Source organism: Aedes aegypti, chromosome 2 (assembly GCF_002204515.2).
Source record: "Aedes aegypti strain LVP_AGWG chromosome 2, AaegL5.0 Primary Assembly, whole genome shotgun sequence".
Taxonomy (NCBI): Eukaryota; Metazoa; Arthropoda; class Insecta; order Diptera; family Culicidae; genus Aedes; species Aedes aegypti.
In genome coordinates this window covers 187,094,683-187,112,082 of record NC_035108.1, presented here as the reverse complement: position 1 = coordinate 187,112,082, position 17,400 = coordinate 187,094,683, and the positions used below count along the sequence as shown (strand labels likewise).

At 37.3% G+C, this 17,400-nt stretch overlaps 1 protein-coding gene across 1 annotated transcript in view; it reads left to right on the top strand.

Moving 5' to 3' along the window:
* Positions 1 to 17,400, top strand: part of LOC5566455 (citron Rho-interacting kinase) — a 67,914-nt gene that overhangs the window by 36,731 nt on the left and 13,783 nt on the right. Inside the window, exon 5 of the mRNA XM_021843435.1 lies at positions 8,687 to 10,863. Coding sequence (XP_021699127.1) covers positions 8,687 to 10,863 — 2,177 coding nt within the window. The remainder of the gene's footprint in view (positions 1 to 8,686; positions 10,864 to 17,400) is intronic.

The following is a 17,400-nucleotide window of genomic DNA, read 5'->3' as shown; positions in this document are numbered from 1 at the left end:
AGTGGGCACTTTTTTTTGTCACTATTTTTTTTTTCAATACAAATTGATTTTCTTTTTCTTTGAGTAAAATTATTTTTTTATCAAAATTTCGTAAGTGCAACTTTAAATGAACATCTAAAATAAAATGTCAATAAAGATTTAAGTGTGTTAACTTTAATTTGAACCAAATCAATGGGAGAAATTCGAAAACTGGTAAGGTGGGCACTTTATTTTGCCTATCAGTGTAATTGCAAATTCGACAAAACCTTATTTTCATTATAAACTTATAAAGACTGTAAAAAAAAACGTGGGGATGATACTCTCAACTTTTTTTTATTCTGAGCCACCCTAATGTACACACTTGTTGGCTGAAATCACCCGCCTACTATACCATTTTACTGTATTTGATACCTATATTTTGCCTGTGTACACGGCACGATCGAGTGTGTTTTATAATCGCGGCGGTTCAATATCGGATGGTAATTGAGAAGGAGACCCACATGTTTGGTGCGTTAAATTAATTGATCGCAAGAAGTGACGAACGACGAGGCCAATAATGCAAAAGAGATTCCCCTTCGGAATGCATTATTCAATTGGAAACAAAACCGAAAGTGGTGTGTAGCCGCTCCGCTCGCTCGTACATACGATTGAGAAAAATGCGATCGGGTAGTGACGAGATGGAAAACGCGTGTGCGCGATGTTCGCGGTTATTGCTGTTGAAGAGCAGCGAGTAGTGAATCTGTTTTCAGGGGCATGCTTTAGGAAGGTCTCCGTTAGATGTATTCTGAACTTGAATGATTGACGATTTTGGTGTAATCGTCAGAATCAGTGAAAAAGAAGGCAGTTAGCATCAGAAATATATAAATTAATTTGAAACCACTGACTGAAAGAAGACGTTTTATTTATACCAAAGCAAAAACAATTATCCAATAGAACTTCTGTGAATCATGATGACTCTGAAAAATTGAAGATAAAGGTGGTAAGTGTCAGTCCACAACAAAAATAGCATTTGTATGAAAAGCTTTGTCATGCTCATCTAGATAACAATTCTTATATACAAACATCATTGTTTTTTTAACTACTAGGTATTTAAGGTGAAACAGTTTGAAATCGAACTTCTGATTTTGACAGCTGATCCACTTTTATTTGCGGAATGTCACTCTTACGTGCGGAATAATTGAGCGGTACATTTTTCCGTACGGAAAAGTGACAGCTCCATTTGATTTGTACGGCAGGCGTTACCGACGTTATGAAATCAGCTCTACTTCTCAGCAGCCGGAGCGGTAGCGGAGTCATTTTTCAATCGTTTCTTGTCCTATCCTTTTGCACAGTACTTATGAACAGCGTAATACCCATTAGGCTGAAATAGCCTAGTGCTCGGCAATTTTAATGTGTAATAAGAACGTTACTTTCTTATATAAATAGTCGAAAAAGTCGTGGGAAAGAAAGGATTAATTTAGGGGACGCATTAGGTGTAGTGGTTAGAACACACGCCACTCACTCCGAGGACCTGGGATCGAATTCCATCCGCGAGGTAATCACAAGGGAGGTACTCGCGGCTCTTTCTTGCAACCCCAACGAGTTTCTAAAACGTAAACAACCATACAATAAAACGACCAAATAATGACGAAGGCATTAGCAGCATAAGCTAGCACAGGTGATAAAATAAATCAAATGCTCGTTCGCTTAGATTAAGCATGAGTTCATCATGGGAAAACATTTTTCTTGATTGTTGATTCTAAATACTGAACATTAGCAGTTCCAACTAAGGTTCCATAATATGAACCAGGAAGGGATTGTTTGCCACAATTAAGGATCATTTTCATAGCAAAAATGACTTCTGCAATTTCAAGCTTTGGATTTTAATTTTTTATCACACTTACAAAATCAAGAGTTGTAAATTTTACTTTTAAACAAAAACAACTGGGTGATAGGCTTGAAGGCGCAAACAGATTATGTGTCACATGTCAATTACCACAGTGCACAAATTTCCAGAAAATATAAAATTAGAGCAGCAACTTATTTGGAGGTCAAATATGCTTGAAAATGGCCAAGCGAGATTCCTAAAAAGTGTAAACTATCTGAATAGAAACTCTACGTATTAATTATCCATCCGTTCCTAATTCCTTTCATTTATGCCCATTAAAGGACGTTTTATCCTTGTTTCCAGCACCAACTATATTCAATAAGACGCTTTGTTAATTTTCGCCAAGTCACTGCAATACAAATACATTGAGTTGAAAATCTCTTGATTTTACACACTGATCTATAATATGTCACAGTTTGAACCATAATGTAAAAATAAACTATTATAGTGTTTTCAGTTTTTTATTATTTTTTAATATTTTGTGCAGTTCTGAGTAAAACATACTCCACCAACAGATTATTAATTAATTAAAATTTTATGTTTACTATGTTGTTCTATTGAATTTGAACTCGACACTAATTGATTCATAACTGAGCAATACTCGCTGTTAGAATTCCAATTTTATGTCACTGATCGCTAGTATATGCTAAAACCAATGACGAAATAAACTCCTAATGCTTCCAAAACTCAACTAATAATATTTCCACAAACCACAAACCAAAAGCTCTTTATTTGAAACCTTCAAGTAGACATGTTGTTACGATGCGAGGGGTTCCAATAAAATTATTATTATCTGACCAAATGGTCAGATGAATTTAAGTATCTAGGGCTAGATAAGAATTTAACTTTCAAAAATCACATTGAGGGCATTCAAGCCAAATGTAATAAATATGTAAAATGTCTCTATCCCCTTATTAATAGAAAATCAAAACTTTGTCTTGCGAACAAGCTTTTGATATTCAAACAAATGTCAAATAAAATTATTAATAATTTCAGGCTAAGAATCGTTACAATCTTCTATTGCACGATTAATGCGTTATATGTTTAGGTTGAGTTAGGTTAAGTAAATTGAAAACGTTTTTTTTTCTCTCTTATAAGCAGGTGAAATCAACTCACCTGTAAAAAATCTGAACTGCTACGGCAAATGAAATGTAATATGTTGTTAACAAAATGTTAATAAAATCTTAAATTTGTTTTACCAAATTAGGTTGATAGTGTTGTCTAATAACAGAGAACACCTAGATATAAAAAAAATGAATGTAACGTTTGGAATGATACTAATAATGAAATTAAAAAAAAGACGAAATGAAGTCCTCCAAGTTACTTGCAGTTGCCCAAAATTTTATGGCACATAAGGTAATAGAGAAAAATCTAGAATGCCGTGAAAAGTGTACTGCGATCTGTCAAACTTGGGTACCTTTTGCAGGTCAAGGGACCAAATACAGTGCTAGATGTGGTACCTAACCTGAACTATTACTATGTCTCTATTCGTCGCCTCTGCTAAAACTAAAGTTTGCGATAAAGCCCATTTTATGATAAATCTTTTTTCTAACAGTTTCTGCGTTTTGAAACATATATGATTTTTTTTATTTAAATGTGGTTTGATTGAAATGGTCCTATTGTATGGTGCAATTTGATGTCATGATTGACAAAACTTATCAGAAACAAATCGATTTATACATTTTTTTCAGCTCATTCATTTTAAAACAAGACGATTTATCTTTAATAATCCCAAACGATAACTAAGTTTTGAATATATCGGAGTCGCAGTTATCATTGAAAGTAAAAGCTATGTGTAAATCAACGATTATTTTTCGAAATTGGTTAGCAAAGAGATGCGTGGTCAAATAATTTGCATTTATTTTTACATTAGCATAGCATTAGCATTACACAATTTACGCAAATTCGTAGGTGCAACAGTCAAAGATCGTTGTGTGAGGCTTGCTTTCTTATGGTCTGTTACCAACGACAGAGATTTGGGACTAATTTTTGACTCTTAGACAAGATTGACACATTCTCCAACAGTCGAGAGGTGTCCTGGTCGCGTCCTTGCGAATGCTGTGGAACGGGAAGAAATTATTAATCGAACACCTACTTATGAAAGAAGCAGAGAACTCTACGATCTCTCATAGGTGTTACGAGATATTGTGGGATGTTAGTGGGAGAGGTAATACCATGGGATATGTTTGGTTAATGTTCTGGCCATTATTTGTATAATATTTGTGCATTGGTTGCAGACCAAAAAACTCAAAGAATTAGTTTCAATACGATTTGCATTCATTTTTACTCAGCGAATTATTGCAAATATTAACCAGCACGCAATTTGAACATCGATAAAAAAATATAAAAGTATGTGTAATATTAGAGCGTTTCCTAATACCCTGGCCATGATCACAGGGTTTGACAAAGTAGAAGGTGCACCATAATAATAGCCGTCTGTGAAACATATCACCTTTCCAATACTTTGGCACACCTCTAACGATTCATGATTTTCATGAAACGGCTGCGTTCAGACGGAGGATCTGTTAATATGTTCGGCATATTATCAGGTCCTCTTCGAACGGAGGGACCGCCAGGGCTCAGTAGTTACTTATAAACCAGTGCTGGTTGTTGGTGGTTCAGTTCGTTTACACGAGCTGTGGCATCCTTTCCCGGGTAGAGGAGAATAGCAAAAGAATAACAAAATTTACTATTAAAATAGAATGTTTGAATAGCAAAATTTGTTCTTTGTTTGTTTGAAATAAGAGATAAAATAACAAAAATAATAACTAAGTTTGTATGGCATAAAAACTAAATAATAACATATTTTGCCATTTTTATAACAAAATATAATTACTGTTAACAGTACAGTAAAAATAGCTGACTGCAAAAGTCGAAAATAAAAAAGAGAAGAGTAAACCCCTTTGATACGGATGTATCACAGCCGTCGTTGGTCAGTGTGTACGGCAGCAACCACGTACCTATTCCTCAGCCGAATCGACAACCCGTGCGATCATATGGGGATGTAGGTACAATAGTGTTGCGTTTTCTCACACCGACTGTATTCAATGCCGGCAGATAGAGATATGGTGAGGGATAAGTGTGGTATATTGGACTAGCAAGATTGTGGGGCTTGGGGATGCTACAAAGGTCATTAGCCAAATACTTCAGTTTACCGTAGCGTAGCTGTAGTATAATTGGTAATGCGTCCGTGTACAGAATGGAAATTGTGGGTTCAAGTCCCGCCGGCTACATAATCTTTTAGCACAATGTTACCACAATTACACTTAATTTGGCAAACATATCTCTATCTGCCGATATTGAATACCTTTCCCCTAACAGTAAAAATAGCTGACTGCAAAAGTCGAAAATAAAAAAGACCCTTCGATATCTTTATATCTGCAGCCAATTTTAGCCCAGGAGATGAAAGGTGATAGCTCTACTGAAATTCCAACGACCCATTTCTAGAATGGCAGTAAATACACACACATTCTGAGGTCATTTTCATTTACAGTAAGCCCCGCATAAAAACACCCAGATATCAAATGGATATGTTTTTACACTTCCCGAATCGAAAATTATATTTTCGACCCTGGCACGTATTTAGTTTGAATTGGTAATAAGTGAGTAAAGTAAACAATAATAAAGGACGATTTTACCAGGATGTGAAGCAGTTTTTCTCCGTCGCCGCACTGGGGTTTCCGTAAAATACTATACACTTTTTCACTGCACTCCACGCGCATCACGTTCGATCCTGACCGCATCATCCGCCCCGCAGGAGCAAGCGTCGCAGTCAAAGGATCACACGCGCGAATCCGTCAGCAAAATCAATCGGACTACGCAAAACCGAACTGTCCTGCTTGGGCTTCACAAAGCACTACCCAGCAAGACGCTTCAAAACAGGGGAAAAAAAAAATCTCCGGCAACGAAAATACGCGCGAATCCGTCAGCAAAATCAATCGGACGACGCAAAACCGAACTGTCCTGCTTGGGCTTCACGAAGCACTACCCAGCAAGGCGCTCCAAAACAGGGGAAAAAATTCTCCGGCAACGAAAATACGCGCGAATCCGTCAGCAAAATCAATCGGACGCAAAACCGAACTCATACTTGGTGTTATAACAATACTACAATACTACATACCTGCGTTCCGAATTCGTATGTTAATAATATAAATCCAATAAATGAACCATTTCATACCTTGGTTTGCCAATCGCTAATCCATTGAGAAACAAAATAATAATAAAAAAATATATTATCACCAATCACTCACTTCACCCGTTCTTGTTATTCGTATATATGCTGCGAATGCTATCTACATTCTATATTTCTCTCTTTCAAATCTGCTCCACTTCCATTGATCAAGCCATTATGTTGATGCTCTTCACCCTGACATTTCGTTCACACGTTTTTATTTTAAGTTTTATTCTGCAAGCTCTTCTCAACTACACTAAACGATTAACCAAAGCTCTCAATTGCCTTTTTTTTTCTCAAATATTCCATATTTTGTTACTGTCCTATTCCAATCGTGAGTCAGATTACGGGCACAAGCATAATGATCGATTCCCACCCCCTGCAAATGAAGGTGCTAGATGCAATTGTACTTTCTTCGTCTCAAAACGCCAGATTCAGGCGGCGTACGAACATGGTTTTCCGACGAAACTAATTAGGCTGATACGTGCAACGCTGGATGGTTCAAAATCAAGTGTTCGGCCGGCCGAATATTCGGGCCGAATATCTCGATTATTTTGATTTTGCCGAATATTCGGTCTGCCGAATAATGAAATCTGTTATTCGGCCGAATAGGCCGAATAGTGACCGAATAATAACAACATAAAATAAATTGTAACAAAACATTATATTTCATACGAAGGAAAATTAAAAAAAAAAAACGATTAATTTATTCAAGTGATAATACATCAAATTTTCCCTTTGGTGAATTCCATGGATGGAGTTTGATACTAAATGTTTAAAAATGTGAGAATTTTTCCGTTCTACGGCATTGCGATGCTGCTCAATATACAAGCCATTCAATATTTCACTCATCTTGCATGGATTGTATTGTGGCATTATTTTTACGTAAACTGAAAGTGCTTTTCACCTGGGTTTTGTAAAAAATATGGAAACAACGAAAATTCAAACTTTTGCTTTTATTACCGCTTGTGCCTATAGGAACACATGCACTATTTCTAATTCCTGTTCCAATAGCTTTACGGCGTAGGCAAAACAAAAAAAAAACAAAATCATATGTTTATTCAAAAAAAAAAAAAAACAAAGTTTCTCTACTATAGGAACAGTAGGTGTACTATAGGTGCAAGGGAGCTAGAATTTTAAGCAAAAAATCATTTCTTGAACAAAATTGAGCTGTAAATCAATGGTACTTAGATAAATAACTCCTGACATTCATGTCAAAAAATATTTTGCAACGATTTATAGAAAACGGTCGTAAAAAGCTACTAGTGCGAATATAGGGGACTGTCTACTAAGGAAACACCGACCCTATGCGATGTATTAGCTCTAATTAATATGAAGCACTTCCAGAAGTCGGATGAGAAATAAAGCGACGTATTAACCTAGTTCCTTAAAAAGTTAAATGGATCAAAACTGCAATCAAAAAGATACAAATCCCTTACTTTAGAAATATAAATCCTCAGAGCTTTTGACTTTTGTTTTTTCTTCGCACGGTTTCAAAAGCTTAAAACGATCATTCCGATCAATTCTTCACCGTGGAAGCTATCCCTATTTAAAAACTAGGTGTTATTCGACCGAAATTAACGGTTTTATACGGCCGAATATTGAGTCATGTGTCGAATGTTCGGCCGAATATTCGTTTGGCCGAATAATAATTTCTCAACTATTCGGTATTCGGCCGAAAGCCGAATAGTGCTATTCGGTACATCTCTACTCAAGATATTTACAAAAATGTAAAAATTTCTCCTTATAATTATAATTTTGGCAGTTTTTAATTAAGACTATAAGACAATTATATTTATAATTCTGGCAAATTTTATCAATCCATTGAAACATCTGATCATAATGAACAGTTCGTGAGCGAAATTAGATTTGTTCTTAAAAAGTATTGAAAAACAATATATTATTTTTAAGATGAAGAGGCGGGGCAAAATGAGCCACCTAAATTTAAGCAAAACAAACGATGTTTTGAACATAAAAATGCATTAGCCAAATATACCAGATTATTTTTTTACTGCATAGTCATCTTTATGCACCATTACAAATGGAACACTTTGCTAGAAAATACGTTGAACCAAGTATCGCAATTTAGTACTAACATGGTCTGTTTACTATGAATTATGAATCTTTAAAAAATAAGTTGCTAGAATCAATAATTTCAAGCAAAGCTAATAAAATTTCCTTTCCAATAATATACTCTTCACCACAAACTCTTCTCTATACTGTTTTAAATAAGAATCATTCGATTGAATGAGGTGGCCTATACTGCCCCGTAGGGTGGCTCATAATGCCCCATATGGTTGGTGACCCGATCATCCCTACAAGCGATCCGTGACATAAAATTGTAATTCTAACGATGTGTGCTGAAGGGCGCCCTGGTTTCTGCGAGAATTGCTCAACTGTGGTGTTTATCAAAGATTTCCCCCCATAGTCTCAGCCACAAACGAACAATCAGCTTCATTCCAAAACAATATTGCACAGAAATTGCTCTGGGTGAAAAATGGGTTTCAGCGTGTTATAGGAGACCTGACTGTAATTTAAAACAAAACGCAACACCTGTTCTTTTCAATAAGTTATCATCATCAGAGCCATATCACACGATTCCCGCGATACGCCACTGTTGAAGCAGCCAACTAATTGTTACTCTTTTTGTTACCGTTTTTTTTCCACAGAGAAAGCGAAGATCTGCAGCGCAAACGTGCTGACGGTTTGGAGGAGGTCGTCTCGCGATTGGAGAAGATTATCGATCAGTTCAAGACGGGCCACCCGGTGGGCGCAAGTGGCAAGTCAGACGGTACGACATCGCTTCTAGAGCGACAGAACGAACGGTTGGAGGACAAGCTGAGCGCGATTCGAGAACAGTCTATCCTTGACAAACAGTCGGCTCGTTCGGCCAACCTGTCTCTGTGGAAATTGGAGAAGGAATTGGAAAGGGTCAAGCTAGACAACTCGATTCTGGGACGGCGGGTTGAGCAGGCTGATGAGAGGGTAAACAGGGTGCGGAAGGAAAAGGAAGAGGTGGCGTTCAAGATAAAGCAGTTGGAGGAGACAATCAGCGGAAAGGAGAAGCAAATTGATGATTTGAAGGAAGACATAAGGCTGCTGAAGGATGAACTGAGGAAGGAACGGTACTCAAGAGATTCAAACGAGAAAGGACGCTTGGCAGAGAAGGCAGAGTTGATAACTGCTGCCGCGAAAATCCAGAGTTTGGAGGAGAAGTTAGAGGAAGCGAAGCAGAAAGCAAATCAGGCAAATGATAAGCTTAGAATGATGACATCGGAAAATTCCAAACTCATGCGAGAGTTGGACGAAAGCCAAGAAGAGTTGGCTGATGCCCACGGGTCGGTCAAAGAGTTGGAAGAAAAGTTGGCAGTTGCGACAAGAAACTTTAATATGCTGAAGGGGGCCTGTAGCATCACGGAAACCCAACTAACGGAATTGGAAATTCTTCTGGAGAAGGAACAGAGGAAGAATAAAGAATGTGAAGAAACAGTCGCTGCTTTGTACAAACAAATGAAGGATAAAGATGCTGAGCTATCCAAACTGCGCCAAGAAATAAATCAAGAGAAAACATCCAAGACTTTGAGTGAGTCGAAAACTTCCCAACTTGCGTCGGAATATGATGAACTGCGCAAGAAGTTTGAAGATTTGCAAAATCAAATGGTTGATCAGCAGAAAGATCTCATTGAAAAAACCACCAGTCTTTTCGAGGTTCAAGAACGTATCGAGATGCTCAATCTAGACACCTCAAACCTGCAGAAGGTTGTGTCAAACTACGAGCAAGAGCATCTGATCCTGAAGGAAGAGAACTCTAAAATTCTCACCGATCTGTTCTTAGCTAAAGAACACATAACAAAGCAGAATAATGACATCAAAGACTACAAGAATCAAATAAATCAGTTAAACAATGAGCTTGACCACGTCAAGACAGTCCTTACGGAGCAGAAAACGTTCTACACCGAACGAGACATCAAATCGGAAGCAACTCTTGCTCAGCACAAGAAGCTGATCGATTACTTACAAGCTCGCGTCGAGGAAGGATCTCATAAAAAGAAGAAAACTTTTGCCGATATGCTTTTCGGTAGCAGTAATCACGAGAAGAAAGAAAACGTCCCACCAAATCCTATCCTGGTAGAAAACACCACCAGCTACAAGAAGCTTCAAGATGAGCTGCAAAAAGAGCGCCAACGTACGAACCAGCTCAAAGAACAACTGCTGCGAGCGAAAACCGATATGATTGCCATGCAGGGTTCTCTTAAGAAGGCCCAAAAAGACGAAGAAAATAATCAGCAGGTGGAAGCCAAGGACAAACAACTCCCGGGAAGGACCCCTTCCAAGATGCAGAAACCTTCCTTCCGACAGGAGCCTGCAGCCACCCCTAAGAAACCCAACCCACCAGGAGGAAAGTCCCACACCTTTGACATGACTTTGGAAACGTCCTCATCGAAAAATCCGATTCAACTGTGTAGTGTTTGCGATCGGCACATTCTGGCTGGCCACCCCTACTGGAAGTGTACGGTTTGCTCCAATAATGTCCACCGGAAGTGTCGCTCCGGGGCCATCAACAACTGCCTCGGGGATGGCGATTTGGATTCCTTGGCCAATGAGCTGGTGGCGGGGGGAATCAGTGATACCGAATCCTTGCAGGATCAGATCAGTTTGGCGCCTGGTGGCGGGGGCAGTTCAGATGGTGAATCGGGAGGTGACGGGGCGGTAAGCAGTGTGGAGGAGAAGGCCGATGATGATGAGGACAAATATGTGGGTGACTTGCTGTTCAAGACGAAACGCTTGGAGCCGAAATTGATCATTAACGACGTGTATGACGTGAGCGAGAACGTGGTGCTGTTGGGTAAGTGTGAAAGCAATTATTTCTTGCTTGTTACTTTTTTGTTTCACTTTCGATTGTTTGATAATTTAAGTGGGTCATCTGGTGGATGGGGAGCAAAACAAAGAAAGTGATAATTGTTCGATGAACACGTGCGAAGATAAGTTGGCGGACGATGCATCAATCATCATGAAAGCATGATTATAATTTTCGGATCTGCTAGTTTGTATTGGATTTCAGTTTTTTCTGCATGAATTGCTCGGCGTTCGGGTCCGAAATTACCTTACCTCCATTTAACTTTGATCAGATTTTAAGAATGCTGTAAACTGCAAACCATATCAGCGAAAATGATCAGTGCGCTGAGGAATGCGAGGAAATTAAAAACATTTCAAGAGATTTGTCAGATTTCTCGACATTGAATGATTCTTTTACTTATTCATCAATAGAAATTTATAAATATTACTTAATTCGATGCACTCGATTTTGATTTTTGACCATTTACCATACTTGGATGAGTGATCAGAAATTGTAACAATTTCTTTGCAGACAGAGTGGACCAAGTGTCGAAAAGCAATAAAATGATTGATTATTGCATTTTAAGTCAATTTCAGAGTCCGATAGAAGTTTATGGTTGTTCTATGGTGTATGTATGGAATGTGCTAGAAGCCGCTTATTGGACCAGTATATTTTGGTCGGTACTCAAAATTGTCACTTGGTCCACTCTGACTGAACACATGTATGAATATTTCCTTCAATACTCTGACCATGCAAAACTTTAATTTTCAAGCTATCGTAATGCCACTGATTTCGGTATTGATGATATGGATTATTAAAGAATTTACGATATTTGTGTCGAAGGGTCTTGATAATCTGTTTTTCTTAGAGATATGCACCCAGTTTGACCATGCAAGCATTGAATGATTGTTATTTTCCTAGAAATTGTTCAGTCAGAGTGGACCAAGCACACATAGTCCATCAGAAAATCGTCCTATGAGAGGTTTGGATTATGATTTTTCATGATTATCACTTCACATTATATTGTTTGAAAGTATCACAAAGATGTGTAGAAATATTGAACCAAATTTTAAACGAGTTCAAAAATTACAGAGCGTTAGACTTTAAACCCATTTTTCTCAAAATATGAAAAATGTCACTTTGTCCACTCTGACTTAACGCCGACCAATTGTCCGGAAGTAATTTTGGCAAGATACTCTGGCTCGTTCCGATTTGTTTCTACTCTCTTAAAAATACACAAAATCGGGCTCTTCTGATCCAACACGCCGTGTTAGTTATGCTGATTTCTGCTTCATTCTTCCAAACTTAACAATGGTACACAAATTATGTCACGATAAATTTCAACTTTTTCGACCACCTAACCACCCCCCCCCCTTTGTCACGTTTTTTTGTATGATACCTCCAAACATTTTGTAAGAGTTGTCACGCTTGGTTTGACCACCTACACCGCCCCCCCTTTGAAGCGTGACGTAATTTGTGCATGATCCCTTAGTAATGCGGACCTTCTTTATGTGTCATATATTCTTCTTCTTCTTCTTGGCATAACGTCCTCACTGGGACAGAGCCTGCTTCTCAGCTTAGTGTTCTTATGAGCACTTCCACAATTAACTTAAAAGCCCCACCATAAACTATTACTTAATTACTGAACGGCCTCTTATATGTGTCCAGTTTTTGCGCAACTACGATTCCAATTACTTGGTACACACTTATTATGTGAAACTGATTTTAAAATCCTGAATCTACAAAACATTAAGTTATTCCTATGCTTATTCTGTTTCGCTCATTTTAATAAAATCCGCTACAATACAATCCTTCCCGGTTCACCGTACTGATTAAGCCATTCTTCCTGCTGACTTGGTCTTCCTCCTCTGTGCCATTCAGATGTTCGCCGTAGTACTGCTTCCACATTTTAATCACCTCACGTTCGTCCGTCAAGATTCCTCCATTCTCATCCCTGCTCATATCGGCTTGCGGCACAAAGCCTTTGCACAATTTCTCTAAAATAAACGAGTTTTGAGAGAAAACCCCTATGTGGATTGATGAAACGTTGTAAACTGTTGTCACCCTGAGAATTTGATACATTTTGAATAACTTAACAGAGGAATAGCACAATGAATTCGAAAAACAAGATTCTGATGTAACTTTCCAGATCATTTCACTTGTTGTTTCGAAAGCGATGGGTTGAGATTTTTACAACCATTAACCATAAAACAAATGATTAGAGACTGGGTTAGTTGTTGATTAGATGATTTGGCGAAATAACACAACGATTTCAATTTTCCATAACATTTTCTGTTAAGCACCTGGGGCAACATGCACTCAATTGGTCGGGGCAGAACGATCCATTCCAAAATAAACTACAATCATAAAAGTTAGGTCATTTGAAGTCTTTACTAACGTATGTATGTACAATTGTATCGTCTTGTAGACGAAAATCATCCAAAACTCCTTTTTACGGTAAAAAATATTACGTCTAAAACACGATCGTGCAACTCGTCTCTATGTTGTGGTGCGTTCTGCTCCAAAAAGTGGTGCATCGTGCCCGCATTAATCTGAATTCACGCAACAGTAGTGTTTGAAAAAAGTTAAATTTTCCGACAATCTAGTTTAATTATAATGAAAATTCGCTCAAAACCATGTAGGGTGAGCCCAAACCAATTAGAACCAGTTAGAATTAGAATCCCTCATCTGGAAACGCTGCTTCAAGGCATTTCGCGTAATCATTTGCGACTGGGTAGCTTGAGTCATGGCGGGCGTCGGTACCGAATGCTGTTCACAACGGAAAGTCTATGGCGCACTTTAACCATCATCGGTAGTGACCCGATTCAATGTTTGCGCCGCAATAGGTTCTGACTTCGATAATGTCCGAGAAGTGTCTTGCATTCTATCAACATTTCACGATAACATAAACTCATGCTGTTTATCGTGCTTAGCCTTCTGTCTGTGCAAGAAAAGTTACGTTGTCTGTGTTTTGGGATCATATGGACCTCAAATGCAAAGCGCGATAGCTTCGTCAAATTTAAATTATTTATCGCGCGGATGGGTTATTGTGAAAAAAATCAGAGGAGGTTATGCCATATTACCGTAAGGACTCCATTCACCGCTCATTGAATTATTTTGAGAAAACTGATCAAATCTCGCGAAACAATACTAAAGGACCTATGTACAAATGAGAGCCTCTCATTTGTACATAGGTCCTTTAGTAATGTTTCGCGAGAAATTTCCGCAATAAAAGCTATCAGCATGTGTAGGCATATCAGAATGGATTGTATTAGAATAAAATTCACATGATTGTATATTAGACTGGCCCAACTCAGTATGGGAGAAAACTAAAGTTGCATTATTCCATGGGGCACCCCTCAGGATCATTCCTCTAGGTTAGAGGAAGACTTCCTGAAAATTTAAGCTTATTTGGTCGTTCCATGAGCTGGCGCATTTGAATTGAAGTTAATACGGGATTTTAAGCTCAAACATATGGGAAACAGCATATCCTGTTTGGGTTTGGGCCTGTTTGGGTCAGCAAAATTGTTGATCGCGTTCAATTGAACTCAGAATGTCAAAAACACTACTTGATATTATAGTGAACAATAATGTAGAAGTTTGTATCATGATTAAAGTTGATAAAGTTGGTGTTTCATCTATCTGAAGTAGATTTGCAATACTGCACAGTGGGACGGATTGGGGTTGTAGGAGGAAAGATGGAACTCACGCCTTCAATTGTGATTTTACGTAAAAATGATGTTCTACAAAGTTGTTTCTATTATAAAAACAATTTTTTTGGTCGGAACGAAAATTAGGGTGGCCCTTTGTAAAAAAAGATAACCATCAAAACTTTTTTATTTTAAGGAATATTGGAATAGTTTGTTCTACAAAGTTGAAGATCGGAAAATTTTAAGCTGATTTGACAAAAAAAGTTTTTTCCTAGCTCAAAAATTGACCGTTTTAGAGCATTTTTCGCTATTGATGTAGGGTGGCCCTTCAAAAATTGGTTGTTGTGTTTTATTTTTATTATTTCAAGTTTCTCAGCAAAACTGTCTTTCCATCACTTTTCGAGCTAATTGAAACGCAAACATAAAAGATATAGCTAATGGAAACAAATAGATACAAGAGTGTTTTCGTAATGAAAATTTAATTTACTTCCTTGGACATAAAGTATCATCGATACTAATACATACGATACACGAATCCAAATTGCAAAAATGGCAAAGAAAGCTCTCAGTTAAAAACTGTGGAAGTGCTTTTAACAACAATAACCTGAGAAGTATGATCTGTTCCAGCGGGGACGCAATGCAAAAAAAAAAGAATATTGATACAATTTTTTTCTGATGAAAAGTTAAATACTTCTTAATAACAAAAAAAAAAAACATTTTCTATATGTTGGTTTAGCTGGGAAAACAAGAAAAAAAATGTGTTGACATGACGATAGCTCGAAAATGTGAATAAAAATCGTATTATTCTTCGGTGGATCTGTTTGCTAACGATATGACTGGTTCATATGTTAATAACCGTTAATAACAGATTTTTAAAAGAACTCTCAAATTAACTATCTCTAAATTATAGCCTTAATTAGTCAAAACATCTAAACATGATCAAATAATGCATTTAGTTATTCTCCTTAATCTAGGCTTGAAAGTCAGCGTCATAATCAGGAATCGTACTTTAGTAATATACCGTTTCAGATACGATATATCTCCTACGGTGGACAAATTACTTGTAAACGGATTTGCATCAATTAAGCATTCGTAACTTCCAATCAGAATGTTTCCCAAAAAGCCTGACAAATCCCAAAACAGAAGTACTTGGATGTTTGGGAGGAGCCATGCCGGGAAATTCAACCGTGTGGTAAATTTAGAATTTATTTTCAAAAGACTTTTCTCCTTATTTTTATTGCTGAACTCTTTTGACGTTTGTTTTATATGAAAAATGTTTATAACTATCACCTACAAAATTGTACAGACCTCGAAACATGCGTCTCAATCGGCTCTAAAGATGAAGGGAAGACAACTTTGCTGAGAAATCTAAAAAAACACACAAAAACCTATTTTTGAAGGGCCACCCTACATCAATAGCGAAAAATGCTCTAAAACGGTCAATTTTCGAGCTAGGAAAAAACTTTTTTTGTCAAATCAGCTTAAAATTTTCCGATCTTCAACTTTGTAGAACAAACTATTTCAATATTCCTTAAAATAAAAAAGTTTTGATGGTCATCTTTTTTTACAAAGGGCCACCCTAATTTTCGTTCCGACCAAAAAAAATGTTTTTATAATAGAAACAACTTTGTAAAACATCATTTTTAAGTAAAATCACAATTGAAGGCGTGAGTTCCATCTTTCCTCCTAAAACCCCAATCCGTCCCACTGTGTACTGCTTAGTATGTCTTCAACATAACTGGGGGGTAGCCACTAAGCGCATCATAGCCACCTATGACGCTGGGCGAGCTGCGGCACAAGGTGCATGTGTATATGTGATTGTACGGGAGTGCCGATCTAAGCCTAACTTTCTACAACTGAAAAGTTAATGAAAATGAGCTTAAAGCCAGATACAACCTTCTGCAACTATGTTCATTGGGGTATCAACCAGTGTATTTGTCATTCTGGGCTCAATTGAACGCGATTAACTAGTATACCGAACGAAACAGTGACATAGGGTCAATTTTCTATATATTTGAAACGAATATTCCATACAAACTTCGAATTGACTGCGCCAGCTGGGAAAGCAACCAAATGAGTTAAAATTTTGAGAGAGCTTTTTTCTTACCCTAAGGCACATATCTAGAGGGTGCCCTGTTGAGTTTTACAACATTTTTGTTTTAGGGCCAGTCTATTGTATATCTTACACTTTATAAATATTAAACATAATTTAATGCCGTTTAAGATGGCAAATATGAATTTATCAATGATTTCTATTATAAATGTTGGAAACATGCTTCTTAGCTGCTATGCTTCAATATGTTGTATTATCTGTATTATAGTACAACGATAACAACCAGATAACAACCAGCCAGTGAAAGTAAATTAATTTCAACTGTTGCTGTATATGAGCGGTGAATGGCGCTCTAAACCTGCATCATTGTCACCGAATAATATCGGTTTCATTGGACATTTTTCACATTTCGATATTTTTCCTGCAAAAACAAATATAAAATAAATAACAAGAAGTTTTGTTAAATGTCAAACACCCGATTTTTGACAGAATTAAGCATCTTGAAATGCTGCTAAATGAGCGATAAATGGCGTCCTTACGGTATTTGTTGCATGTTGATAGTTTCTGATTTCAATTCCGTGACGACACATGATTTCTTCATAATGTAGATTTTCTTTTCTGGCATGTCGAAAATTGATTCGGTAAACGAAAAAAATACCGAAAATGTCTGTAAACTAGAGTAGAAGCGGCAGCTGTCAAATTTACTGACTAATCGGTAACATTCACCGAAAAAATGTGTGGTTTGTAATATATTTTATCGAAAATCTGTATTTTCATTGTGGATTTATATATATATTTGTACTTTCCTATCTTGTTCCACATACTCATTTAGAATAAAAAACT